The sequence below is a fragment of the Hirundo rustica genome, chromosome 4 (assembly GCF_015227805.2).
Source record: "Hirundo rustica isolate bHirRus1 chromosome 4, bHirRus1.pri.v3, whole genome shotgun sequence".
NCBI classification, from domain to species: Eukaryota; Metazoa; Chordata; class Aves; order Passeriformes; family Hirundinidae; genus Hirundo; species Hirundo rustica.
In genome coordinates this window covers 68,991,871-69,019,526 of record NC_053453.1, presented here as the reverse complement: position 1 = coordinate 69,019,526, position 27,656 = coordinate 68,991,871, and the positions used below count along the sequence as shown (strand labels likewise).

Below are 27,656 nucleotides of genomic sequence, written 5' to 3'. Positions count from 1 at the left end.
TCAAGGGCAGCCTGCCTTGAGGAGAGAGATGTCCTTCCCTGCTTTGTGTAGGCCCTGGTGCATCCCTGTCCTTTCCTACAGAAATTAAACTCTGGTAACCAGTTATTTCCCCCTGCAGCAGTGTTAAACTATATATTACTCTCAATCATAGAATCATGGAGTAGTTTGGGCTGGAAGAGACCTTAAAGAGCATCTCATTCTGCTCCCCTGCCTTGGGCAGGAGCATGTTCCTTTAGAACAAGTTGCTCCAAGAAGAGGAAAAATCGGTGACTTTTTAAAGGTTTAGTTTTATCCCAATTTGTGTTAACTCTGTAACAGGGATGTTCTCTATCCATGAGAATAAATTTCTAAACAGAAGGAGGTCTCTCCCTTGTGCCTTGTAGTGCAGGGAAAAACTGCAGGATGATGCAAGTTAACATAGACAAAACCTCGTTGAATTCAGCACCATCCTTACAATTCAGCTGCATTTCCTTCTGCACCAGACAAAACCCTGACTCTAAATTCTACATGTTATAAATCAACTGGTACATGAATGAGGTGAAATTCATGTACCATGAAATTCCCCAGGTTACCAGGGAACTAGACTTTGGATACCAGATATCCCAAGTAGCATCTCTTTGATCTAGCTGACCAGGTCAAGGATAGTGTCCTTATACAAGCTTATGCCATTGGCTAATACAGTGAGGATGATGCTGATCCCAACAAAATCACTCCACGATAATGTGGCATAAAACCTTGGTGAAGGGCAGATGACAATCACAAAATTCCTCACTGCATCTAGAAACTGGACTGCATCTAACAAATGAGGCAAGAGTCCCTGCAGTGACTCGGAGCCTGACAACCGTGCAGCTGACAGCATTTCATCTGTGTCTGCTTCTCAGAAGACATCATTTGTTTCCAGGACAAAATGCAAGGGTTTTGAAAATCTCCTCTGAGGCCTCATGGGCTTTTTTTTTCCCAGATGGAGGGATTTCTTTCTTATAAGAGAATTAAATTTATTTATGATACTACATAACAAACAAGTGACACATAAATCTCAACATCAAATGTACTGCTCTTTTATGGCCTTCAGACACGTGTAACATCTCACCTGAAGCCAAATAAACTCTGTAGTTGGCTTCAAATTGCAATAGTTATTCTTGGGTTTGAGACAGTCTGCAGTATCCATTTCATATGGATTATTTCACCTTTGGTGGATAAAAAGGTGGTGCTACCTCCTCTCAGATCTGCTCCTCCTCATCTTAATATAGGTGTTCAAAATTCCCTGGCAAGGCAAGGAATGCCTGTAATTTGCCCAGTGTAAGCAGGAAACTGAGGGTATGATGGCAGGGTGTGCTCCACAGATTTAGCAACAGAGGCTAATGAAAAGCATTTCTCCAAGTGCATCGATCAATTTCACTAGGTCCTATTAAATAACAGAACAAAAATAAAAGCTTTTGGTCTACGGCTTCAAAGCTGTGTGGGCTAAGTCATACTTAATATAACACAGGCCCAAAATAAGAGTCAGAAAACTAGTATTTACCACGGAAATATATAAAATATTTATGCTGCACGATTTGATTCTTTACTATAAAGTAAATTTTTCCAGAGCCCAGATTTTATCTTCTGATGGAAGATGCCCCCAATAAAACAGGGGCACAGTCAGTATACACATTGTGATTAGAACAAGTGGCCCTCTCACAACATTTAAGACAGGAGGGATTCAATGTTTTTGACCTGCTTTGCCTCCTGAAGAGACAGCATTTGCTGGAGTGACGCAATTGTCTTCCAGAGCCTTAGCTAAGACAGGTCCTTCCCTGTTTCCAGCTTCAAACACTTGTCTCAAGAGTACAGCTTACATCTTAATTTGATGGAGAAGTCTTAAAAATAAGTTCTGCATCATTTTATTTTCAGATGTAGTCGGCTCTAGGTGGATTGTTTCCCTTCTTGTAGTTCCCTGAAGCTGTGCTAAGAAAAATAAATGTTATTTAGACTGTAAACTCTCTGGGGGAAAAGCTGCATCTTTAAGGGATCTGCCTGTTGTTCAAAGAATTGCGTAGATCAGATGAGCTTGAGATGCAACATCTGTGAGAAATCTGAATACTAAATTTTATAATCTATATAAGAATTGGCTGGATGACTGAACTCAAAGAGTACCTTCCCTGTGAGGGTGGTCAGGCCCTGGCACAGGGTGCCCACAGAAGCTGTGGCTGCTCCAGCTCTGGAAGCGCCCAAGGTTGGATGGGGCTGGGAGCAGAGGAATGATGGAAGATGTCCCTGCCAATAGCAGGGGGTGGCACTGGTTGGGCTTTAAGGTCCCTTCCAACCCGAACCAGCCCATGATTTGATGATGATTGTCTAATAAAGCTTTGTATAGTGTTTGGCCACAATTAGTCTTTTTATCCACTGGAAGCTGATTTCCCACCCGCACACACACAGGTTAACTTTTCATAGGTGTTTAGAAAATGATGAACGGCATTTTCAGTAAATAAATTTTTAAAATGTAACATTTAATTTAAAAGTACTTTGAAACCCGAAGCGAAGTAGTATTTACTTCACAGCATCACATAAGGGCTTGGACCCCGAGGGACCTTAACAATCGCCTAGTTTCACACCCCGGCCACAGGCTGGTAGATCTTTCTATAATTCTCATATTAAGCACGAAATAATTATTCCCGCAATTTATGTATTTTTATATTAATTTAATTTTTGTCTTGTTTAGAGACAGGTATCTCCAAGCGCACACGGGGCGAGGTGTGGGGCGCAGCACCAGCTGCGTGAGGGGAGCCGGCGCCGCCGTGAGCTTCCTACGGGGGGAAGGAGCGGAGGGGAAGGGAAAAAACAAGGGAAAGGGAAAGGGCCGGTAAGGAAGAAGAAAACACAACCCGTGTCTCAACCACAGCGGCCATTTTGCCGCGGGCCCGGCGCGGCACATCGCACCCGGCGGGGCAACACCGCCGCCATTTCCGCACGGCGGGGGCGGAGCGGGGCCGGGGCGGAGGCCGGGGCGGAGCGGGGGCCGGGGCGGAGCGGGGCCGGGCGGGAGGCCGGGGCGGGGCGGGGCCGGGCCGAGGCCGGGGCGGAGCGGGGGCCGGGGCGGAGCGGGGCCGGGGCGGAGCGGGGCCGGGCCGAGGCCGGGGCGGAGCGGGGCCGGGCCGAGGCCGGGGCGGAGCGGGGCCGGGCCGAGGCCGGGGCGGAGCGGGGCCGGGCCGAGGCCGGGGCGGAGCGGGGCCGGGCCGAGGCCGGGGCGGGCGATGGCGGCTGCGGCGGTAGCCCTTTCGGCGGCCCGCCTGGAGAGCGTGCGGGCGCTGTCGGCTCTGTTCCGGGAGGCGCAGCCCAGGTAGTGGGGAGCAGGGAGCGGCGGTGCCGGCCCATGTCGGGCAGGACTCGCCTCGGCTCCCAGCGCGGTCCTGCCCCTCGTGGAGTCGGCTGCGGGCTGGAAAAGGGGCTCTCAGTACCCCCATAGGGGTGTGGATCAAGTCCCTTCTGGGGAGCTTCTGCCTCCCCAGCCTTCTCCTGGGGCTCTGTGTGTGTGGTGGGGGTGATCTGTCCCTTCTCCTCGTCTGCCCCAAGGGGGTGCATGAGGAGCTGCAGTGTGCTCAGTCCATGTGCCTGTAGCACGGAGGAAAGGTGTTTGTCTTTTAGTCGCGTGTGGCATGAAATATCCTAGAGATACTGAATGGCTTGGGTTGGAGAGACATTAAAGCTCATCCCACCCTCTGCCATGGGCAGGGACACCTTCCACTATCCCAGGGTGATCCAAGCCCCATCCAGCCTGGCCTTGGAGACTTCCAGGCATGAGGCAGCCACAGCTACTCTGGGCAGCCTGTGCTAGGACTTCGTTACTCTCGCAGGGAAAAATTTCTTCCTAACATCCAGTCTAAACCTACACTATCATGCTGAAGCCATTCCTCCTTGTTATGTCACTTCAGGCCCATGTGAATAATCTCCATTTTCCTTGCAGGCTTCCTTCAGGTACTGGAAGGCATCATTTGGGTCAGCCCAAAGCTGCATTTCTCCAGGCTGAGCACTCCCAAGTCTCCCAGCATTTCCTAACGGCAGAGCTTCTCCATCTGTCTAAACAACTTGGTGCCTCCTCAGGATTCTCTCCAGCAGCTCCCTGTCCTTCCTGTGCTGGGATCCAGGGCTGGATGCAGCCCTGCAGAGGGGTCTCAGCAGAGCAGGGCAGAGGGGCAGAATCCCCCTCCCCTGCTGCCCACACTGGGGGCTCAGCCCAGCACAGGGGTTCAGGGTCCCAGTGCACAAGGCCAGGGCACATCCAGCTCTTCACCCAGCACCCCCAACTCCTTCTCCCAGGGTTACTCCGTCTGCTCATCTCCAGCCTGGATTGATCCGCAGGGATTGTCCTGACCTGGGTGCAGCACTTGGACTTGGTCTTGTTGAACTTCATGGGATTCCCATTCGCCACTTCTGGGGCTTGTGGTGGGCACTTCTGGGGCTTGTGGTGCCTTTCTGGGCAGGCACATTAGGTGGGATGTAGCTGTGGGGGTAGCTGCTCACTTAGGCTTTGAGATTTGATTTCTGCCTGGAATGATCTGGCTTGAGCAGCCTGGATTTTCTTTCATAGTGTTTAAGAGATGCGTTTGGAGTTCTGTCTCCCCTCAATGATGTAATAAAATCAACATCTCCTTCCACATTTACAGCAAGGACAGACACTTCCTTGTGTACCCCACACTTGCTCCATTAGGACACACAAGGTTTTCATTGTCATATTTTACTGGAAATGTCTGCACTCTTTGTTTTTGTTGTGGGGTTTGTTTGTTTGTTTGTTTTTACTTTCAGTCTAATTTTAAAAGAAAAATTGTCACAGCAGTTCAGCTTGCTTCTGATCCAGTGTCTGACTAAAAGTTCTGTTCTGCTGCATAGCTCTGCCAGGAGAGTGGAGCTTTTCCAGCACAAGACTAAACTGTAAGGTGTCCTTTTACCCGTGGAGTCACAAAAATGTGCCCAAAAGTTCTTCCAGCTTCTTTAATTTCTCTTTTACCAATTTAAATAAGTGAATGTTGTGCAGTAGTATGTCTTGCACTGACCACTGGGTTTTGTATTCTGCAGTTGGGCCAGGAAACGACTGGTTTCATGGGATAATCCAACAAAAGGCATAGGCTAATATGAAGGAAACTACAGTGGGGTGAGTGGTCCCATTTTAGAGTGATATCAGAATTTAAGAACCTGGAACAGCTAAGGGTTCTGCTCAGTGGAGAAAGCACTCCCTGGCTGGAGGCTGCCTTACCAGACCATAGCTCTTCTGACACTGAGAAAAACTTGTCTCTGGTGCATTTCCCATGGGGGCTGTGGTACATCAGCCACTGAGTCCTCTCTTGGCAGTGAAGTGGCAGGAGCTGCACTGCTTCTTGTAAGCTGAAGGTTCAAGTTCCATGAATAAATTCAGTCTTGAAACCAAAACCAAATTCCAGACTTACTTTCTGGTTATGTAAGCTCCACTGTTTTCTTTATGACTGATGGCCAGCTCTGTAGTTGGTCTTTGTTTTTTGTGCAGCTTTGGTATTTTCCCTTCAGTATTGCACCACTGTAAAGTGTAGCTTCTTCCCCGTAATTCTCAGTGATGCAGTGGTGGGCTTTTTAATGTTTCTGTGTAGATTGTGGAAATACATTGGTCTTGATCAGCTGTGAGGTTGCAGAATAAAATACACTTAGAAAATGTGAACTGTGAGTAAACACTAAGAGAGTTTTGTTTAGTCTAGGAAAGAAAAACATGGCAGGAGCAGAGATGGGAAATAATGACTCCAAACATGTCTAAGGGCGTGCTTATGGACAGGGTGGATTGGCAGTGTTTGGTTAATGTTGAACTTCAAGGTTCCTTTCCAACCTTGGTGATTCTATGGTTGGATTTATGGATGTGATCACTTCGGAAGGAGAGGGTAGAATTTCTGATTGTGCAAATGTGTAGGCATTTGAGTGAGCAGCAGAATGCAGGTAATACTATATCACCCAGTAGTGTTTGATCAAGAGGTTTTTAAGTTCTCCTTTAGGAAGGAGAACTACATGAACATTTTACTTAATGCTACTTTACATTTCCTCTCATCTCACTTTCTTCTGTTTGATCCTGGGTACATGACAAGTCTATTTAAGGTTCAAGGAGGCTGCATCTGGATTTCCTTTTCCTGACCCCAGTGAGAAGTACTGGATGAGCAAATTTATTGAACTTTTCCTGTTGCAATGCCATAAGCACTCTCTGGTGTGGCTTCTCTCCACCAGCATATGGTATCAGAACTGACGTAGCAACATTTGTCATGTGTTGCCCTCATCTCTTTTGTGGACATAAAATCAGGGCAGAGTGTAGACAAATAGCCGTAGTTTGGAAATGTCGTTTATCTCTGCGTGACACAGCACCTGTAAACGTGTGTGTCAGTCCTGGGAGGCTGGTGAATCTTCATGGAGCAGCAGCATCAGCTGTAATCCAGTCACATGGATTTCTGCATATGCTTATGCTTTAGTAGTGCTGTTTTCCTTGGTCTGGGTGCTCCAGGAAGTGTCCTGGTGTCTTCTGTGTTGGGTAGGTGTCTGCTGAGGTTCGACAGAGTTGGCTTTTTCACTTTACTGTGATTCACACGCTTCAGAATGATCTTGTGCAGACAGCCTTCTCCATGACCTTTGTCCCATGGAGGAAATCTGTAGCAGGCTGGAGCTTCTGATGCCTTATTCTTCTGAAACATCTAATGCTGGACATCTAAACTGTGCTCATTAACTAAAGCAATTCCTCCTGAGGCAGCATGCAGTGTCATGTATAAACCTGCTAGCTATATGTATTAGGGAGAAATTTTTTTTCATTTTCATTAAAATTCCAAAGAGCTGTTGAAAAGTCTGAGGAATACTAAAGGCAGCACAGCTCTCCTACAGCCCCTTTTCTGAAAAGGCTGATGGGAGGATTGTGTCATGTATTTTGTTCTTTCTGCTTGAAAGACTGTGAGTAGTTAAATACTCCGAATAGTTAAAGATTGCTGCAGAAGCATCTTTGGGTTTACAATAAGAAGTATCAATGTCATAGGCTTTTTGGTAGGAGTGCATTTTTATTTTTTTTTCTTCACCACAAATTAATGCATTTCAGAGAAACAGCAGAAGAAAGTGTATTTCGGGATGTCCTGGAAATCCTGACAAGCGCTTCGAGTGCCATTGAGCAGACCTGTAAGGACTCCTGTGGACTGGCAGGTCTGGACACCTGCCTGCTGCTCGTAGCAGAGTGCTTCAGATGTCTGAGGAATGCCTGTGTTGAGTGTGCCAAGAATCAACATGTCATGAGGTACAGTAATGGTCCCTTTTAGCTCGTACCAAAGTACCACCTTCTGATGTTTGTGTGGTTTTATAAGAGAGATGCTTATTTTACGCTGCTGTGTTAGTTGATTCATTAACTGGCATTTCCTGCTTGATGCGATCACTTGAATTCAAGTGTGCAAGAAACAAAAATAGCTGCCTATTTGTAGGTCAGTTTGGGGCCCTGCTCAGTAATAGAACAAAGAGTTTGGCTCCATAATAGGAGTTGATTACACAACTGATATAAACCTGTTGGAAGCCTGACTGTAGAACTATCCTTTTTTTCTCTTTCTTTAATTTTTTTAACAACATAATGAATAAGTAAAAGATCTTAATAATCAGTTACAGGATTATTATGTCTTTTAAGGTTCATTTAGATCTGTCTGGCTTTTCTAGCAAAACACAGCATGTAGAACTGTGCATATTAATCCTGATACATGTATACAGGCAAGTTGAGCTTACAGGATGTTAAGTCAATCTGGCTCCTTAAGTTTTTTAGCCTCTCTATTCTTTGTCTGTGTCTGTTGCAGCATTAAAGGGATGCTTGTGATATGACCATCTGTAGTTAGTGAAAACCTGATAGTCTGGTTGATGTTTTTAAGAAACCCAACAAAATAGCTACAAACACCCTCCTTGCCCAGATGCCCCACGAGAACCCCAGACCAACCAAGCAACCAACCAACAAAAAAAAACCCCCAAACTTGTCACCAGTTGGTTATATCAAAGAATTATTGGGGACTACAGTCTTAAAAAATGTCTTCTTGGGACTTGTCAAATTTGATTTCTTGAGCTAAATGTAATTTTGACATGGGACCAAGTCGTAGTTTCTGTGCTGAGGCAGAATTCTGTTAATGCCACAGAAATTGCAATGCAAATCATTCTGAGAGTCTACCTATGATTCCTCCTCACTGGAGAAAGGATAAATGGTTACTTGGCCTTCTCTGCTTCTCTGTGAGAGTTGTGTATGTTTCCCTTTGAGTTGACCCTGTTGTTTTTTGGTAGCTGTCACTAATTCTTGCTTTGTTGGCATTGAAAATCCTCCAAGTTTATTATGAAGTAAGATGGATCACTCTTGTTCTGGATGCTTGATCTTCAGACAATGCAAAGCTTTTACACAAATAAAGCTGTTTAAATTATAGGAATAACTTGTAAATGTTTAAGGTCTGATCGGAAGAATAGCAAAAAGGGAGGAAAGGGTACTTAGCTCTGAAAGTTCTGTGCCCAAAATTGGTAAAATGCAGGTTGAGGCAACAAACCTCTTTGATCTACTTCTGATGGTAGTAATGTGGCTACTGATAGGCAGGCAGTAATGTAGGAGAAACTATTTTTGTTTCAGAGGTCCTGAAGATGCTAAAGATTTCCTGTTACCTTTGGTAAAAAGCCCTTTAAATTTTTTGTGCGTATTTCACATCAAGTGAATTATTGTGTTTTTTCCCAATTTAATACCAGGAACTTGGGTCTCATCTCTACATCTGTCCATTTGATAAAGTTGCTTCATGGAGTACAAATCAAAGAAGAATTGTTACTGACTGGTAAGGCTAAGGATTTTGTTAAATGTATAGTCTGCACTGTATTTTTTATATGAGTGTTATAATGTCACTTTACTGATGCGTTTGTTTTATAGATAAACTTCATTCTTTCTTGAATTGCAGTTAAGAAGTGGCCCTCTCTTAGACTGCTTAAAAAGGTCTCAGCCTCAAGTCTTCAGCTGTGTTTTCACTGAACTGTTCCTTATGGATTGCTAAAGGAAATATATGTGGAGACTTTTTAATATGAAGTAGGATATTTGGTTTTATGAAAGGAAAAATTCCTGTAGTACCTCCATTCAAAATACATTCTGCTGTTTTACTCTCTTTTTATTTGCTGATACTTAAAATAATTTATCCGATTCCAGGAAGCAAATTCTGGCTGTGACTTTTTAAGAATTATTTTTAATTTTCCTTTGGGTACCATTGTTGCTGGCCAGTCAGGATGGTATCTGCCAAGAATTAAGTACTGATTTGAGCAGTGTTCACATTTCCTTAATGGATGGAGTTTTTTCAGTGCAGTGAAGAGAAAATATGACTGTGTTACCTTTCCTCCCTAGTGGTAATTATTGCTGCTCATTTCAATGGATATTTAGGGTTTTCAGTAATTCTCTTCACAATCTGTGTTTCCCACTGGAGCTTTATACATTGGACTCCAGTTATGACTGTGGTTGCAGACGGTAAAGCATGTTTATTTTCCTGTGTCTTAATTCTTTCCACTCCTGTTCCTCAGATGAGGGGTTTTTTTTACTGGATTGCTGCTGCTGCTTTTCTGTCATTTTGTGAAAGCAGGTGAAACAGCTGTCATACACTAACTTGGTCTCAAACACCTTTATGAAGCTGTGAGGGAGCAGTGAGGTCCAGGAGTCTGGGTTTCCTTTTGCTGCCAAGTTTGGCTCAAAGTGAAGCCCTGTAGGCATGTGAGGGTATTTTGTTTAAGCCAGGTTCACTCCTGGACCTGTTGCTGGAATCCTGCTGCCAGGGAAGGGTTGGTGATGCCAGCACAGCCCTTCAGTGTGGGAGGAGCTGAACTCTAAGCTCTGTGGGTGGCAAAAAAGGCTTGTTCAGTGGCCCTGGAGAGGAGGAACTGATGGCACGCAGGAGTGGCTTTCAAGCCATGTTACAGGAAGGACTGGGAAAGGTCATGGAGGGCAAAAGTGTTCTGTCCCACAGTTGTGAACTACTTTGCAGACCAGCAAGATAAAAGGAAAAGTGATGGGAGTCAAAGTGTTGCAATATCCAGCCTGTCGCTGTCCCTGCGGGGGCCTTGGACAGCAGCGGGCTCAAAAAGCTGTACTGAGAAAGTGAGCTTGCCACCTTCAGCACATTCAAAGCATCAGGAATTGTGGTGTAAGAATGCCACCCACCTGCCAGAGGGGCTGCCCAGCACCTGCAGGAGAGGGAGCAGGATGTGCTCATTGGATACAGGCGTGGCCTGAGGTCTTCTTTGGCTTCATGGCTGCTGGCCCGTCCTTGCTGGGCTGTCACATGTGTGCGCTGTTCTCTGCTCATGGGTTTGAAGAAGGAGAGGGAATGCTATTGAGCAAAAAGTGAAGGGGGTAAAACCCAGTGATGTGATTATCTGCTTCAGGCACTTGTTCCTAGCCAGAGGTTGGTGTAAAATCTCTTTATCAACATTGAATAGAAGGGTGGCATTGATAAGGCAGTTCTTAACAGGATTTCGGTAAAAGTAGTTTTGTGACTGTTACTCTACATAGACATTCAGTAAATTCATCTCAGTTTTAACTGAGATTTGCTGTATTGACCTGGGACAGGTGGTTCATTTTTGCTGTGAATAGCACTGATCTCCTTGGGGAACCTCTGCGATGAGTATGGCTTATGTATTTCCACAGAAGTTTAGTGCAACAAAAAAATTGTAGACAATTAAATGTTGCTAATTCCTTGCTGAGTGATCTGATGAACTTTGCTGCAAGTGGAAATTAATGTAGTGCCTGGAGCACTGGTTCCTTCTGCAGTGTTTACCTCAGAATCTAACAGTTAAATTTGACTGTGGATTATTAGTTGTACCAAAGCAAATTGTTAAATTGGGCTTGGATAGCACTGTTGAAACAAAAGAGACCCATGAAATTAGTAAATGGTACTGTGTTTATTAACTGTAATTCTGTTCCATGATTCTCCTCATGTTTCGTATAAGAAATCGGGTCACAGGGCTAGAGTAGCAGGTGTATTTTGTTCTAGTAGATAATTAGGTGTTAAGTGGAGTATTTCAGGTTGTTCATTTGGGTGTGTATCGTTTCCTCCCTCAAATGGCTGCTTGGATTGGATGATCCCTCTTGGTGCCTTTGAATATTCTTAAGGTTTTTAAAATACCTTCATGTTGCTTCCATAGCAACAAAGTACAAGGAGGAGGAGGGGTGAGGCTGTACTTCAGGATGAACAGCACTAAATGTTTCAGATCATGTTCCTGTGAAAAATTCCCAGAACAAATCATTGTAGGCTAAATAAACTTGAAGTTCCAACATTATTGTATTTACAAAGATGAGACTGAAAATTGTTTCTACGGACTGAAAAATTCATTTAGCCTGATCTATGGCAGGTTTGTACTCTAATCCATTGGTAGCTGTTAAGGCTAGTAAGTGAGTGTTGTGGTAATTTTTGTAAGAAAGTTCAGTGTAGTACAATTTCAAATGGATAAAACCAGAAATGAAATAAAAGTAGGTATTCTTTGGCCACTGCTGTGCACTGCTGTGCTGTGTGTGATGGTTAAGGGAGAGGACATGATCAAAGAAACTGAAAAGTAGGTGTTGGGCAAAGTGATATGACTAAAAACTGATGCTAATATTTATTCAAATAAATCCAGACTCCTTTGCATCCTCTCTGCTAGGAGTGATACTTTAAAAATAGTTGCCATGGGGTTTTATGTATGGTTGGTAGGGCTCCTCAGTTCAGTATATTTACTGAAACTCTACTGCATGTTTTCACCATAACATCTTACTTTTCTTTTTAATGCTTTAAAAAACAAAATAGATTCCTGTATGTTTGTAATACTTGTCCCAGCCAGCTGTGGAAAAAATATCCTTTTGAGTACATGTTATACCATTAAGGCAGTGGGTCAGAATTCTTGAAGGTGAGTTAGAATGTCTGTTCTGAAATAGCTCTTTGAAACTTCAGGTAGGTTTAAAAATAGCTAACTCATACATACAGCAGTCAGAGATTGTCCAATCCCATGTACAGGCCAGCTGTCCCCGCAATAAGAGTCTCCTTTCTTTTTAATACTTGCATTAAAGACCACAAACATTTTTAGTCCTTTTTATTATGGTATTGCTACAGTTAGCTGTTTGTCCCCACTCTTCCTCCTTGCTTACTTCCCATGTTACTTTGAGTTGAATTCCATAGCCTAGATTTATTTCCTGTAATTGCTTGCGTAGTGCATCTGTGGAAATCTGAGACATTCTTAAGACTAATCTTTCCTACAACGACTCTGTCTTGTAAATGTGCTCCCTGTTCTTACTGCTCCAGCAGTCCTCCCTCTTCCTTTCTGCAAGGGATAGAACTTCTGAGTCAAGGAGAGAAAAATTTGTGTGCTACACTTCTTGGACAGTATCTAAAGACTGGATTTTGCCCCAGTATTCTTAAAGCTGTACATGCTGAAAGTCTAGGAAGCAGATGGTTGTGAAAGGGGGTAGTTAATGCTTTAGATTACACAGCTTGGATATTCCTGTGGGAAGACAGACAAAATGATAAATGCTGCCCCCTTTGGCCAGTTCAGAATTAATTTAGATGGGGATTGAAGATGCAGAAGCTGTACCTGCTCATGCAGAAACACTGCGTGCAGGAAGGTCTTTTATGTTTCTTAACTGATTTGAGACCACAGCCTTCCAACAAATAGCTAATAAGATACTCAGTTTTTTAAGTCTGAAGGAAAAAAGGAATTCCCTGCAGGATATAGATTTAATGGAATTTTCGAAGTACCCTCTGCACATCCCTTTTGTTTTAGTTATTTTTTAATTAGGTGAGTCTCATCATAACAACCTTTGTTTTTTTCTGCTGTGGGTACAAAGACCAGGAACACCTGCCAGAGGAGCAGCTCATGAAGCTGCCAGATGAACTTTAACTGAACTTAAAGCAGACCCAGATCTCTTTAAGAGCTCAGAAGTAGTTCAGTATGTTTGGGATTGCAGCAGACATAGGAAATATCCTTGTCAGAAGCCCAAGTAGAAAATCTCCTTCACTTCACAGCATGTGTCTTGATTTGGTTGAGGGGTTAAGTTTTTTTTTGTTTTTTTTTTCCTTTTTCCTATGGCAAATCTTAAGCTTTCCAGTGGAATCCGCAGACCTGTGGGAAGGTACGTTGAGGTTTGTCAGGATGATGGATTTTTAGATTCCAGAATGTGAGAGCTGGATTTAGGATCCCTGTCCAAAATCTGGAAAAACCCCAAAGGATAGCTTTGTGTCTCCTTGATAAGCTTCAAGCAGGGACTTGCCTATTTTGCAACAAGCTCATGTTCTGTACGCAGTGTCCCATCTGATCCTTTCACTGATTCCCACTCCAGCTTGGACAGGAGGAGCTTTAATGTTTTTTGTTTGTAAACAGATCTTCTCAAACCTTTCACCACTTCAAAATACTGCTGATGCTGAAGAATGCTCTTTGAATTCCACTATAATTGCTTAAAAATGATTTATCTGCCAAAATACATTTCTGTCCGCTCAAGTGAAAAGCATTGAATGCCTCGTAGCTGCCCTGCGTGAGACAACTTGTTGTGCAAGTTCTCTGAATGAGGTGATTGTCCTCTCTGAGCAGAGCTGGAGTCTCAGCTGCAGTGCTTGCCTGAGAGGTGCTCCGAGCATCCCACCAGTATTCCTGATGTCCAGCCTGACTCTCCTGGCACAGCTTGAGGTGATTGCCTCTCATCCTGTCCCTTGTTCCCTGGGAGCAGAGCCCAACCCCCCTGGCTGTCCCCTCCTGTAAGGGAGTTGTGGAGAGTGAGATGTTCCCCCCTGAGCCTCCTTTTCTCCAGCCTGAGCCCCTCCTGCTCCCTGAGCTGCTCCTCATCAGCCTTGTGCTCCAGACCCTTCCTCACCTCCATTCCCTTCCCTGGACATGCTCCCAGCCCTTCAGGGTCTTTTTTTTTTTTTCTGTAAAGGCCCAGAACTGGACACAGGATTGGAGGTGCCTCAGCAGTGTGCCAGCAGAGGAACAGTCACTGCCCTGATCCTGCTGCCACACTATTGCTGATACAGAATTGTTTTGGTACAGAATGTTAGAGGCCTGTGTTGATGTTACAGCCAAAACGTGTGTGCTGTCTGTTAGAGCACGGTTTGGGGTGTTGTCTGCTCATAGTTCTACAAAGTCCATAAACTTTGGTTAAATTGTAGTGGATTGTAGCTTGAATCCATGAACAGGCATTTGACCTTGCTTCCAATTTTCGGCAAAGTGTTCAGGTGTAGTTAAACAGCTACAGATGCTCTCTTCAGAACAGAACTTACAGCATTCCTTCAAAAGCAGTGATGAAAGATGACTCTATGTAAAATTTTTAATACTGCACTTATTATAGTAACTTGAGCATTTTCTGGTAGGATGTTCAGCAACATGAATATCATATGTCTAACACCTGTTCATGCTTCCTTTCATGAGGGAGGATGTGTGGGAAAATATGTGATATCTTATTTTAAACATTTTTCAAGTACTACAAATGCCATGTTCTTACAAGGGGGCTATAAAAATTTTCCTTTCTTTGAGCTTTTTTTCTTCCCTTCCTTTTTTTCTTAGTCCCTCTCTCTTCCCTCTCTCCCTTTTTGTCTATTTTTTATCTTCATTTTTGTCTCTTGTTTTTTCTCTTTTTTTCTCTCCCTTTTTTCCTCTGTCCTCTTTTTTTCCTCTCTCCTCCTTTTTTTCTTTATCCTCCTTTTTTCTCTCTCCTTTTCTGCCACCTTTTTCTCCTTTTTGCCACCTTTTTGCCACCAGGAGCATTAGTAGTGGGTTCAGCCTCAGTCAGTGTTGTTGAATTACTCCAGCTGTTCTGGACCTGATCAATTCTCATACATATTTTTCTTTCAGTTAATGAAAACCCAGTTGCTCCTGATCCATTGGTGGTTTATGTGTTGCTTATGGTCTGGGAAGAAAAAGTATTTTTTAATCCATCATTGTGGAAGAGAAGCACTCTGCAGAAGAGATATTAATGAGTAACCTCTGAATTCGGAACTCTGTATAAATAAAAATATCACTCCTTCATAGACACTAAAAATAAATTTAAAAAAGCATCTGGGCGTGCACGTGCTTCAAAAAAGAGATGTAAGGGACCTAGGGCTATCTATAGCTTCCAGAGACTTTCTTGCAAAAGCCAAATGGGATGGAAACATTTCATCTTTGATAAAGTAAGAAGACAAAAGTTGCCCTGAGGTCTACAGAAGAACATCACACAGCTGAGCAAAGAAGGATACTTGATTTCTTTGTAGGCTTTTTGAAGGTGAAAACATGCTGGGTTTCAAAAGCCGCTGAATATAAGCTGTAGGTGCTCATGAAGTACTAGAAAATCATGCTGACATTTCGTTAGGAGAGATGCCTGAAAATAAATAGCAAGAGGAAATAAATTTCCAACAGCTACATTGAGTACCTTCTCAGTTCTAAAAAGTTGTTAATTCAAAGGTTTATAGAAGAGGAGATATTTAATCAAATGTTTTTGTTTTTCTGAAAAAGAGCATGAGTAAAACAGGGTGAAATTGTTATGTTTGCAAAAGTGTTCCTGAAGACAAAAATGGGTAAATACCAGTGAAGTGATTTCTACTTTTTCAAGAGGGTGTAGGGGAAACAAAACTTTCAGCTCCGTCCTCACTCAGTGAAAAAAACCAGGAGATGTTTCTTTGCTCTGACCTTTTCCATTTCTGCACTCAGGGACTGGCAGTTTAAAATTACAGTGGAAAATCAAGACTGTCTAATTTTGAAGGTGCAGAAGAGCAGGGGAAGGAAATGCTTTCAAACCTGCCAAAGCACACTGAGTTGGTTTTCCTGTATTCATTTTTAAATGGGCACCCACGTGTCCTTAACTGTTTACTGTTTCTTGTCAATATTTATTTATCTCTTCATTTATTTTCTTTCCGTGGAAGGCTTTGGTGCCCTTAAAAAGACTATTTTGGCAGTAGAAAAATGAGCTAGAAGTAAATACTTGGACTTTTGGCAATGCATTGGGGCAGTACATTTGCAGAACCAGTGAGCAGAAAAATATGGGCATTTAAGGCTAAATTAGTTTGAAAATCTGAGCATTAGAGACTTATGTATTGGCATTGCAGTCTAACTAGTTTTCACCTGTTCTTGAAATTATTTTAAATGCCTGGTCATTCAGCAAAATGTTTTAAATCAGCAGGAAAGAGAAACAGAGTGGTCAGTTTTGGAACCTAAATGTTCTTTAATGAATGCCAATATTGACCCAAGGAGTCACTCATTTTTTGTTCTTCCATTTTTCTCTTGTTCAGTATTTTTCATTCATCTGTTTTATTCTTTAAAAAAGCTGCATTTTGCTTCTGCTTCTTTTTGTAGTTCTTGAATCCTGCACTGAATAGTTTCATTTCCAAATTACTGCTAATGTTTTCTATATAAAAAATATTTTAAAACATGCTTGGAAAGTGTGATGGAACACAGCTAGTAACTTTTTGCTAGACAGACATCATGGCAGAGCTCACCCAATGTATTTGGGAAACCATTGCCAAGTTTCATTGTCCATAAACAGAGGTCTGTAACTGTCTGGACAAGTGTCCTCACAAAGGCTTGTTTATAGGGATTTGGAGAAGATGTAATTTCTAAATTGTGTCCTGGAGACTCATAGAAATGGCTATGAAATTTAAACCAGCTGGATTAAGGAGGGATAGTTAATCTTTACTCTCTTCCCACATCAGTGCCCCAAATATTTATCTATGAAGGAGAAGGCGTACTGTTTTTTTGGAGATCTTGGGGGTGTTTGTGACCAAATACAGTAAATTATTGTGCTCGCTGCAGATTTTTTTGTACAAGTCATGTTACTTGCTGATTTACATGGAATGAGTGAGTGGTTATAAAGCTTGAATCATTTTACCTGTCATAGAGTAATCATGAACTGTTGATAGGTGACGTTTCCCAATTTAGGTTCACATTAGCTTTTCATTTGAGGAAGAGGTAGAAAGCAGTTCCTGAGTGGAGCCACAGTCCAAAGGATTAATTCCCTAAAAAAGCAGCATGAAAGAACATGCCTTAGTTGCATGGAAGAAAAGAGAATTTAAAAATCTGCACTCCCATTAATTTTGTATTTGGGGCTTTGTTTTGCTTACAGCTAGCATAATTAAAACTACGTATGTATTACAGCATGAATACATCAGCTGTTAACTTAAACAGACTTTTTTTAGACTTAGGAATAAAGCACAGCCCTGACCTTAAGAGTTGCCAGTTTCAATGTGTGATCTTTGCTTTGTCTGTTAGGATTTTTGTATGGGACTGGTGCCAACACTTTGCTGCCACTGTTAAAGTAAAAACTATAATTACATTGTCAAAATAATATTTATAGTATTTTCGGGGAATAATTGTGGGAGTGTGACGAATATATTATACTCATCAAACTTTTATGTAAACATAAGCATGAGTTTTTTATTTGAGTTATTGGTGTTGTTTTTGGCCTTTGTGTTTTTCCAATCTGTAAAAATAATATTGGGATTTTCATGGTCTCTAGCATTTGCAGAGTGTGTGCCCTAACAATCGGTTGATATGCTATCTGGTAGGAGTAAACTGCTAGTTGCACTTGTATTGGGATTTTGGTTTCATGTTTCCATAGCTTAAGAAAATCCCATTTTTTTGAGTTTTGCTATCCCCTAATTACTAGAGCTCAGAGCATTTTACTACTTTACCAAATAGGAAAGTTTTAAGTAATTGGTTTGTTCTTTTGTACCATTTAGGTTTTTTAGGGTTTTTTATGGTTGTTCTTCCTTTGTGTTTAGCTCTTTTTTTTAAATGAGTCTGAGTTCCTCTTAAAAGTGGGTGTGAATATCTTCCAGAAACATTTATGGTAAGAAGCAGTTGTGAGGTTTTCTAGCAATAGGCAGTCGTCCCTTAGCTGGTTAAAGGTACAGGCAGAACTTACTGCTGGGCAGTGGGAAGTTACCAGATGCACAGATGTTCCAGTCCTGCCCTATACTGCAGTTCTAACTCTCCCACTGCTGTGTCTGTGTTGTGTTTTGGTGAATATTGCCACAGATTTTTAATGAACAGTCTTCAGAACACCTACAGCAAGGATTTGGGCTGTGCAACTTCATGTTCCCGAATCATGTCAACCTGATGCACCCTCCTGTGTGCAAGAACATTCTCTTAGTTCGGTCCAAAATTCATTGAAGGCTGTGGAAAGACTCTGATTTGGGTGGGTCTTGGTTGAGGTCATTGTTCCAAGGCTTTGAGCTTTGGCCTTCTTGCAGAAACTCCAAAATAGGGAACCAACCTTTACACCATTTCTAGGTATCTGCAAAAGAAAAAGGGCCAAACTTGGACCAAGAGCACCCAAACTGATGAGTTGTCCTGAGTTAGCAAATACAGAATTCTCTTTAGCTCTTGGGCATGTAGTACTGGCCTTGCCTTGTCCCATTCACTGGGAGTTCCCACACTTTGCACCTTGCACAGTGTGTATGGGCGCAGCTCCCTTTATTTCTGGGGTATTTGTGTCCATTCGTGTGATACAGCAGGAACTGGGATTTTGAGTAGATGCCAGTGTTACCAGTGTTTTCCACCTGACATGTCTGTGCAATGTTGGCTGTGACTTCTGGTATTAATATGGGAACTTGACGCATGCCTTAATTTATTTTTTCATTTTTTAACATCTGGGGTGGAGAAGGGTTTTAGAGAGTTGAGATCCACTGAAGAAGGGTGTTGTAGGATCCACTGTAGGACCAGGGACTCTACTTAAATGCAGCACTTTCCTATCTTAATGGCAAAAAAAAGGAAGAGGGAGTGGAGATTCCAACTTCCAGCAGGGCTTGGATCTTCACTATTACAGGCAACTGTAGTTGTAGGCTCTTGTGTCCAAATACAGTAAGCTCCATTTTACTGTGTTCATCCCTTACTAGTCCCATGGAAGACTCTTCTCTCATTTTAAAACCTTTTCCTAACTCTGGTCTAAGTGTCCCACTGTTGGAATGTAGTGATTCATGGTAGTGAGGTTTTTTTTCCCCACTGTGGGCTCTGTCCTTGAGTCTTGCTGCTTCTGCAGTAGAGGCTGACTTAGAATCACAGAATGACCTGGCTTGGAAGGGGCATTAAAGATGGAATTGTCCACACCCCCTGCCATGGTTCCACTGCGTCCCATCCAGCCTGGCCTTGGACACTTCCAGGGATGGGGCAGCCACAGCTTTTCTGGGCAGCCTGTGCCAGGGCCTGGCCACCCTCACAGGGAAGAATTTCTCTCCAGTATCCCATCTAACCCTGCCTTCTGGCAGTGGGAAGCTATTCCCTCCTGTTCTGTCAGTCCAGGCCCTTGTAAATAGTCTCCTTCTGTTTAAGTTGTGCTGAACGGAATTATTTTATTGACTGTGTATCTGTGAGTATAGAAGTGTTTTATTGCAGCAACTTGTGGAGGCACGATTTGAACTACAGACCAGATCCTGCCTAACGAGGTTTGCCTGTCAGGTATTGATGGCATGGATGGCATTGGAAGCAGGCTTTGAAATAGTGATTAAGAATCTGGTGCTTTCCACCAGGTTGATGCTTGTACTGATGGTCTAAACTGTCCTCGTGGTGCTCATGGAAAGATGTTTTGATTGCTGTACTGGGAGGCAGAGGCAGTGACTGTCTCAGTGTCAGTGTAAATAATTTTGCTCCTTCTAGGAGAGAGAGTAACCTGAGGAAATATTCCTGAGTCAGAGCAATTAGTAGGTCAGAGGACTGCCCTGGTCTCGTTGCTGGTACAGCTTTTAGACAGTGTGTAGAGCTGGTTTGTTTTTTTCCTGCTCCTGCAATTTGGAGGCTTTCTAGTATAGCCTGCCAAGATGTTGCTGATTTATGCCACATGCACAGTGGTTTTATAATGTGGACTGATATCCACTTGGAGCACAAAGGAAATAGGAGTTTGCTGATGTCTATTTAATTAGAATGGTTTCTGGTTACTTTGGTTGAGGCTTGAAATGAACGGTAATGCCTGTATTTCTGTGGATCTCTAAATACAGTGTTCTGTAAGTCCTTTCCTTCCTTCCTTGCTCTTTAGTGTCCCCTACCCTACCCCAGCAAATAATGTCAGCAAGATTCATAATGAGGCAGGTTTCTGTTCTACACAAATATGTGTGAATCAAACCTTGCAGAAACATCCCTAGATTTGAGATGGTCGCTGTGTTTTTTGCAGCAGGGACGTTAGGATCTCAAGATAGAGGTGGGAAGAATGGGGCAAACAAACTTTTTAATTGCAGAGAGCTTCCTAAAGACAGAGCATCATAAATTTAATGCAGGGAGAAGAAGCCTAGCCTTTTTCACGTGTGCTGAGAGGAAATATCCCTTCTAAAGAGTCTTCCACAGAGGCCTCAAGGGGTCTATAGGTTTTCCTCCAGGGAGAATGAAGATGGAAGGGGGATAGAGAGAAGGTAGAGGGAGATTTGGGCAGAGGGAACAATGGGAGGCATCTGTTGCCTGTTGGGATAAAAATCCAAGTGGTTATAATAATGTAGGAGTTACACATGTTGTTCTCTCAACCGTTTGATTGTCATTGCCATGGCACAACTTCCATACTCTCCAGTTACAGGAGTCTTGTTCCAGTGGAAAAGAGGGAGTTTTCTAACCATGGCTTTCCAGACACAAAGCTGCAAGACTTTTATTTCTCATTCTGCAGCAGCTTTTTTTGCTAGCAGCTTTGGGCTTGGAGAGAAATGTATCTCTTGCTTTTTGTTGAGAATTTTAGGGAATATTGCCAAGTCACATGATGTGTAAAGAAGTCAAGTAAGTTTGTGAGACACATTGAGTTCTTTCCCTTTCTTCTTCCATCCTCTGGGCATATATCACGTGTGGTACAAAAGGACCAGGACATGGCAATGAGAAGAGGTAAGCTGCCTTTACAGGTATTAAACTAAATGATAATGCCCAAAAGAGGTTGATGCTAAACTGTTGCTGTACATTCATGTGGATATGCAAGTAAAAATACTAAGTGTATGTTTGCTTGTAATTCTGTCTTCCAGGACTGTGGTCCATTTATTAGCCAGATACAGAATATAAATGGTACAAGTAAGTGAGGGGAGGTCTGATATTCTTTCCACAGACTTACAGAAAAAGATCATTCAGCTATTTGAGGGCAAATATAAGCACTTCAGTGGAAATTTTGGGTTAAATGAAACAACATACACAGTATGCTATCAAAAGTAATTGGAGAAAATTATTCATAACCTTGGTTAGTACTTTGCATGTAATAATTTTTTCTTTTCTTTCTCTTTTTTTTTTTATTTTTTTAATTTTTTTTAATTTTTTTTTTTTTTAGACCTGTACAAGGTATTGTGTAGGAGGAGTGTGTCTCAGAGTCAGACACCACTAATAGTGCATAGTGGGTGGCCAGTCCTTCTTATTTTTCTTGGTTTCCTAGCATGGTTTAAGCCCAGTTTGAGACTCCCCAGTACTTCAAACTTGCTGATTTCGCTGCTGTAGGACCTTTAAAGAGACATTGCATTAGATTTAGGCTCAGCTTTTGGGCTGATTCAGGAACAAGATTTTACATCCTAATGTGTGCAGGAAGCTAATAAAGGCAGTTCCCCGGTCTGTAAGCATTTAAAAGTGTTTTACTTCACATAGGAGAGTAATCTCAGGCATGTGTTTTTGCCACTTGTGCGGATGTAACAGGAGTCCCATTTCATATGCCTTTAGATTTTAATCGATAATTTGTTAGAGAAAAGAGCACATTTATGTTTACTTTCTAAAAATAAAATGATGCAATTAAAATAACAGGAGATAAAGAAAATGCTTCTAGTACTGCATTTAATAAGCCTTGTTAGTGCTGCATGAATCAGGAGGTTTGAACCTGATCTCGAGAGTTCTGTCACACTGACTCTTAGTAAATGCACGAGTAAGATTTTTTTAAATCTCCCATTATGAGACCTCATTGGAACTTAATTTGCATCAGAGGCTAATTTGATGTGTGGTCTGATGGTTTCTTCCAGCTCCCTTCTAATTTATTTGTAACTCCGCATTTTTAATAGCGCAGCAAGAATTTTACTTCCCTTTAAGTCAAATCCTCCTTTTAAGTCAGAACAAAGTGTTGATATTTTGCCTAGACATTTATCTTCCAAGAACACAAGGGTTGTCCAATCAATGCACATAGTGTTCTGTTAAAATTAGAATTGGCATTTCTGAAGGGAAAGAAAAAAAAAAATGAGTGCGACTTTGTTTCGGAGATGGAGGGGGAGCAGAAACTTTCTAAACGCAGCATTCTTGGTATTCCACAGATGCTAAAACTGGGTTACTAGTCTGCACTGCAGCAAGTGCAGTAAGACCAAGGTGGAAATATAAAAGGTGGCTGGAAAATAATTTTATTTACAGCAATAAAATACTAAGTACCATTTTAATAACATTAAATGACACAGCCCATATACGTATTGTACATTCAGTTTCGGTAGTCTAGACAGACTGTTTTCCAAGGAAAATACATTTTCATCAGTATTTGTGGTATGATTCATGGTGGTAAAGAGGCAAATAACTCTTTATGACTGGAAGTTGCTTTAACTTGCAGCCACAAGGAAACAAGTCAATGACCGGATGATAGTGGTGAAAACTCACATTTTGTAGTAATAGAGGTCTACACCTTATGCTGAGTTGGGGGTTTTATTTTTCCGGGACAGGCAGTCTATCACAAAGCATTCTGCCACTGTTTACAAACAGCCAGAGCTGCTCTGTGTGACAGCTCACAGCCCACTGTTTAGATTTGCAAAGCCCACAGGCAGCTCTAGAAGTGTGCAGGCTCTCGGGAGCTGGGATGTGGTCCCAGGACTTACTAGGCTTTGTGTCTGCCCCAGTGCAGCTCTGTTCTTCCTGCATATTACTGGTTATAGCATTAAGAGAGATGCAAGTTTGTAAGCCTTATGTTTGCAGTCTGACAAGCAATGTTGTACAGTTTTGTGTGTGCTTTGCTTGAATCTGTTTTTTATATCTCTATTTGTTTTATAACTCCAATAAAGGTAGAGGTTTTTACTCACAGCTATCACTGTTGTCTGTCCCAAAAAAAGGGAATGGAAATCTCTTAGGACTGTTTTAAGCCTCTACAGTTGCTGTTAAGGTTTTTTGAAATGACTGCTGAGCGTGTTTGTGGGCTCCTGTTCCAATCACATGGAACAGAAGGAAACAAGGTATTGAATTTTAAAATCCTAATGCTTAAAGTCTTTGTCCTCAGAACTTCCGGGATTTTAATTTTCATCTAAGACACAATCTGATTCTGCAAATGTGTGAAATGATGTATTTGTGTGGACTGGAGCATCTCCCTGGGAAGGAAAGGCTGAGGGAGCTGGGGCTGTCCAGCCTGGAGAGGAGCCCCAGCTGAGAGGGGCCCTCATCCCTGGGTGTCCCTGTGAGCAGGGAGGGCTCAGAGCAGGGCCCAGGCTCTGCTCTGGGGGGCCCAGCAATGGCACCAGAGGAACGGGCAGGAGCTGAGCCCAGGAGGTTCCACCTGGACAGGAGGCAGAACTTCTTCCCTGGGCAGTGACCAAGGACTGAACAGAGACCAGAGAGGGTGCGGAGTCTCCCCACTGGGGATATTCCAGACACCCCTGGACACAATCCTGTGCTCTGGGATGGCCCTGCTGGAGCAGGGAGGTGGGACCAGATGAGCCACTGGCCCTTTAGACCATATAATGTAATTGTTAATGAGAGAATGTCAATATAATCATTAAATGAAAAGCATTCACCAGAGCCTGGCTCTGTTGTTCAGTGATAACAAAGGGCTGAAAGGAAGAAACGGAGCTGTGATCTTGAGGGTACTGAACTGCTGGAGTGTGTTCAAACCATCCTCATACACAGCCATCAGGTATCAGCTGCCTCACCCTCTGTCGTGTTTGGCCTTGCCACCAATGTTCAGTTTACATGTCGACAAACATTTGAGTACCAGAAGTCATTAGGTAAAGAGTCAGTGTTTCTGCTTGTATCCTTTGCCCCGTTGTATAAAGAGGTTATTTTTGTAGAACCTAGAAAAGTCTCCTTAAGCTGTTGCAGACTGGCTGTAAAGGCAACATGTAATCTGTGTATTTGCTAAAGAGCACCAGCTTTTACAGGAGCTATTGAAACCTCGGTGAGGGGAAATCTCTTCAGCTCCAGGGTTGATTTGTGTATCAGAATTTACATCTTAGTACATGCAATTTCACAGTGGTTGACCATCAGGTTAAAAATACTCCACTTGACCACACACAGAGTAACCTTTTTTTAAAGTAAAATTTAGCCGTGCTGGTAGCTAGAGAATTGTTTAAGGCAGTTGTTTTTAGCTTTGTAAAAAATGCATACATTTTTGGGGATAAGTGAAATTGTTTTGTCTTTTTTCCCCCTTCTTTGTTTACCTTTTCCCCTCCTCCCTTTCGGAGAGCACGTGGCTTATTGACTGGATGGCAGAATGGAAGTCTGTCTTCTTCAGCTTCTACACGTTCTTGCTTTTGCTGTAAGGAAAAGCCATGGAAGGAAATTGCCTCAAATTGTACCAAGGGAAGTACACATTAGATATCAGGGAAAAATTCTTCATGGAAAGGGTGGGCAGGCATTGGAATGGGCTGCCCAGGGAGGCAGTGGAGTTACCATCCTAGAAGTACTCACAAAACGTCTGGATGTGGTACTTGAGAGCATGCTTTGGTGGTAAACACGATGGTGATGGGTTGATCTTACAGGTCTTCTCCAAGCTTAGTAATTCTAGGGTTTTGTGATTTTATGATGAAGAAATTTTTACAGAGGAGAAAAGCAGTATTTGTATTGTACAGATATCCAAGTGTACTTTAATCATATGTTGCACCAGTCGAGTCCAGTAGAGGTAAAACAGAAAAGAAAAACATGGAAATTGAATGCTAAGAAAAGATTTCCATAGTTTGAAATGCAATACTTCCCTTTTATTGTTGTGTTTTCATTTTTTAGCACACACATACCTCTCTGTGAATTAATGCCTCTAGTTGGATTTTTGGGGAGTTTCTTTTTTAAAGCATTAATACCATAGAATAGATTGCAATACTTGGCTGAAAATTCACTGTTGCTTGGTAGCTTGGTGCTAGGCTAGTACATTTTACGTGGAGTTCTATTTGGAGAGAAGCACTGCATGAGACATTTACATATCCCAAGACCACCACCTGTGGAGTTCTGGGGGAGATGTTTTGGTTTTTTAAGCACAGCCGTACAGATATTGCTGTGATGTGGTTCAGAGAACATGCTGTGATGAGCTACTCCAGGTGTGCTGTGATGACTTTTCATGCTGTTTGTTCCTCTTCATCTGGCTTTTCCATCTGTGGTGTGTGACCGTGGGTGCTCACTTCTGTTTGTAGAATCGAATCTTCCAAATTGCTGAGATTCATCATGTGAGGTTACTTGTATGGCAAAATGTTGCATTATCAAGGCATTCTCTTTCTCTGCATAGTTGGGAATTGATGCGTTTGAATTGAAGGTTTTGTCATATGGAATACCCACCTGCCCATATATTGACTTGTGTCCTCTAATTAAAAGAAAAATCTTAACTCTTACTGGTTAAGAAGAAGCGCTCAGTGATGAAACTGGTTTTTTTTTTCCTATGGTTGCATCCACAGAATTGTCACCTTTTCCTTTATCTTCCTTCCTTGTTCAGGACATCGCTGTTGGACAAGGGCAGCGTTGGTTGGTTTCACAAATACTGAGAGTCCACTGTGTGATTAATGAAGATTTCCTAGCTATTTATTACTGTACTGTAAATGTGTTGATGGCGTTTCCTCTTTGTTACATTAGGAATGGTAACTTTACAAGATCTTGAACTTTTTTCCTTGGTCTGTAGAACTTTTTGGACAGACTAATCTCTAATAACCAAGGTAATTGTAAATGATAATTGATAGCTGTAATTGATAGCTGAAAAAGGTCAAGCAAATTTCAGGGAAAGATTGGAATATAGTCAACCATCCTTATGTTTCTTTGGGAGACCTTTATATTGCTGTGTAGGCAAGGAATTCAGCAAGGGAAATAATACCCTGTTCCTAGGATTTACTGCCTAGTTATTTATTTCTAGCAGGGAAGTATTTCCATAAAATATCTGCGTGCCCATGCTTGCTGTCCTTCAGAAACCTCCTTAGTCAGCAGGATGGGAACCAGATGGGTGGGTGAAGCGGAAGCACAATGATGAGCAGAAAATAATAAACCAGTGCAGATGTTCAGAGGGAGAGAACAGAGATCTTAAGAACTAGAGGAGAATATAATTCAAGGTGCGTTATGGAGAATACATAGATATTTTTGGCTTAAATATATATGTAGCAAAAAAAAAAAGCTACTTTTTTTCTAAGCCCAAGTGACCACCTTTTAGACTTTCTTTCTTGTTCTCAAGACCTTTGTAGGAAATCTGGCTGCCAGCTGGCACAGCAGCTCAGCACCTTTCTAAGAGACCTAATTTTAGATTTGCAGAGCCTGGCAATACTAGCCACCTCCATATGTATTAGGCTGTTATTTGTACTGTCTGTTAAACTGAGTTTGAACATTTAATTTCAAGGGGTTTTGCCAACTTATTAATAAGGGCCAGGCTATTGAGAGCTGTTGATAAGGACAAAAAAAAAAATGTTTAATTTCATGAAGTGTTTGGGTGCATGCTATTGATTTTTATGAATTTACACCTTTTGGTGCTCTAGGGTATTAATTTACATGGTGAAATGTCATTTTTCTAGGATTTTAAATCTATTTAAAATTTGAGAGGAGGCTAAAATAAATCCTTTGGAGTAAGAGCAGAAATCGGCCATATTAAATTCAGTGTCAAAAATGGAGGCAGAGCTATTTGGAGAGCTGGCTTTCATTTTTCTGGGATAGAAAGTATTGAGCACATCATAATAGTCTATGATGATTTGTCCAGCTAACCAGAATATAATGTGAGGAGCAAGGACCTGTCAATTAGTTCTTGTAATCACTAGTAGCAGGTGTGTAATACTCAGAGAAGTTTTGGGAGTAATTCTAAAGTACTTCATAAAGTTATTTGCATTAGAAGAGAAAATGGAAGTATTTTTGTAGAGCAGCAATGAAATACTGCACCTAAAGCTTCCTGGTGATGGATTCTGCAGTGTGTATCTGGAATATTGAAGTATGTCATTTTTGTGAAATTTCTTAGTCTTGTTTTGAATTCTTGTTAATATATTTTCTGGATTTCTTTCAGCTCTTCGTTGTAGTCTCCAGTTTCTTGGAAACATTGCAGCAGGAAATGGAGATTCTCAGAATAGCATTTGGAAGTGTGCTTTCCCAGATCTCTTCTTGTAAGCATGGATGCGGGTTTTTCTCCTAGTGTCATTTCTGTGGTTGTATTCAAAGCTTTTCTACATGATAGTTGTGCCTTTGCTAGCACCATGTAACTCTGAAAAATAACTTTGGTGAGAACGGGCTGGTTGAGACCATATCCTGTCGATGTTTTTTGTTAGTCAACCGCAGGAGTCAGAACCTTTAAAAACCTGCTTTTCTAAACTAACAGTAAATTGATTTAATTTAACAGAAACTGGAAGAAGACTATTTCGAATTACAAGCTTCAAACGTAAGCTTTGTTTCAGACATGTTTTCAAGCAGTTACTCATTTCCAAGAACAAAGCATTTTTTCTCACGTTGCTGCTGTGCAGATCTGTCAGTATTGGTGGATCAGATGTAATCTATGAAAGTTTCTTAATCTTCATCTCTTTCAATCCTTCCGTCCCCCTCCTAACCTCACCAGAATATCTTCCTGGGGATTTGATGACATACATGTAAGGAAATATTACATA

General features: G+C 42.1%; 1 protein-coding gene across 2 annotated transcripts in view; it reads left to right on the top strand.

The window, feature by feature from the left end:
• Positions 1-3,199: 3,199 nt before the first annotated feature.
• The window catches only part of ATXN10 (ataxin 10), an 86,849-nt gene continuing 62,392 nt past the window's right edge, over positions 3,200-27,656 (top strand). For both annotated transcript variants that reach the window (XM_040063335.1, XM_040063334.1), the window contains exons 1-4: positions 3,200-3,319; positions 7,067-7,258; positions 8,719-8,801; positions 27,065-27,161. In XM_040063335.1, coding sequence (XP_039919269.1) covers positions 3,234-3,319; positions 7,067-7,258; positions 8,719-8,801; positions 27,065-27,161 — 458 coding nt within the window. In that variant the 5' untranslated portion in view covers positions 3,200-3,233. The remainder of the gene's footprint in view (positions 3,320-7,066; positions 7,259-8,718; positions 8,802-27,064; positions 27,162-27,656) is intronic.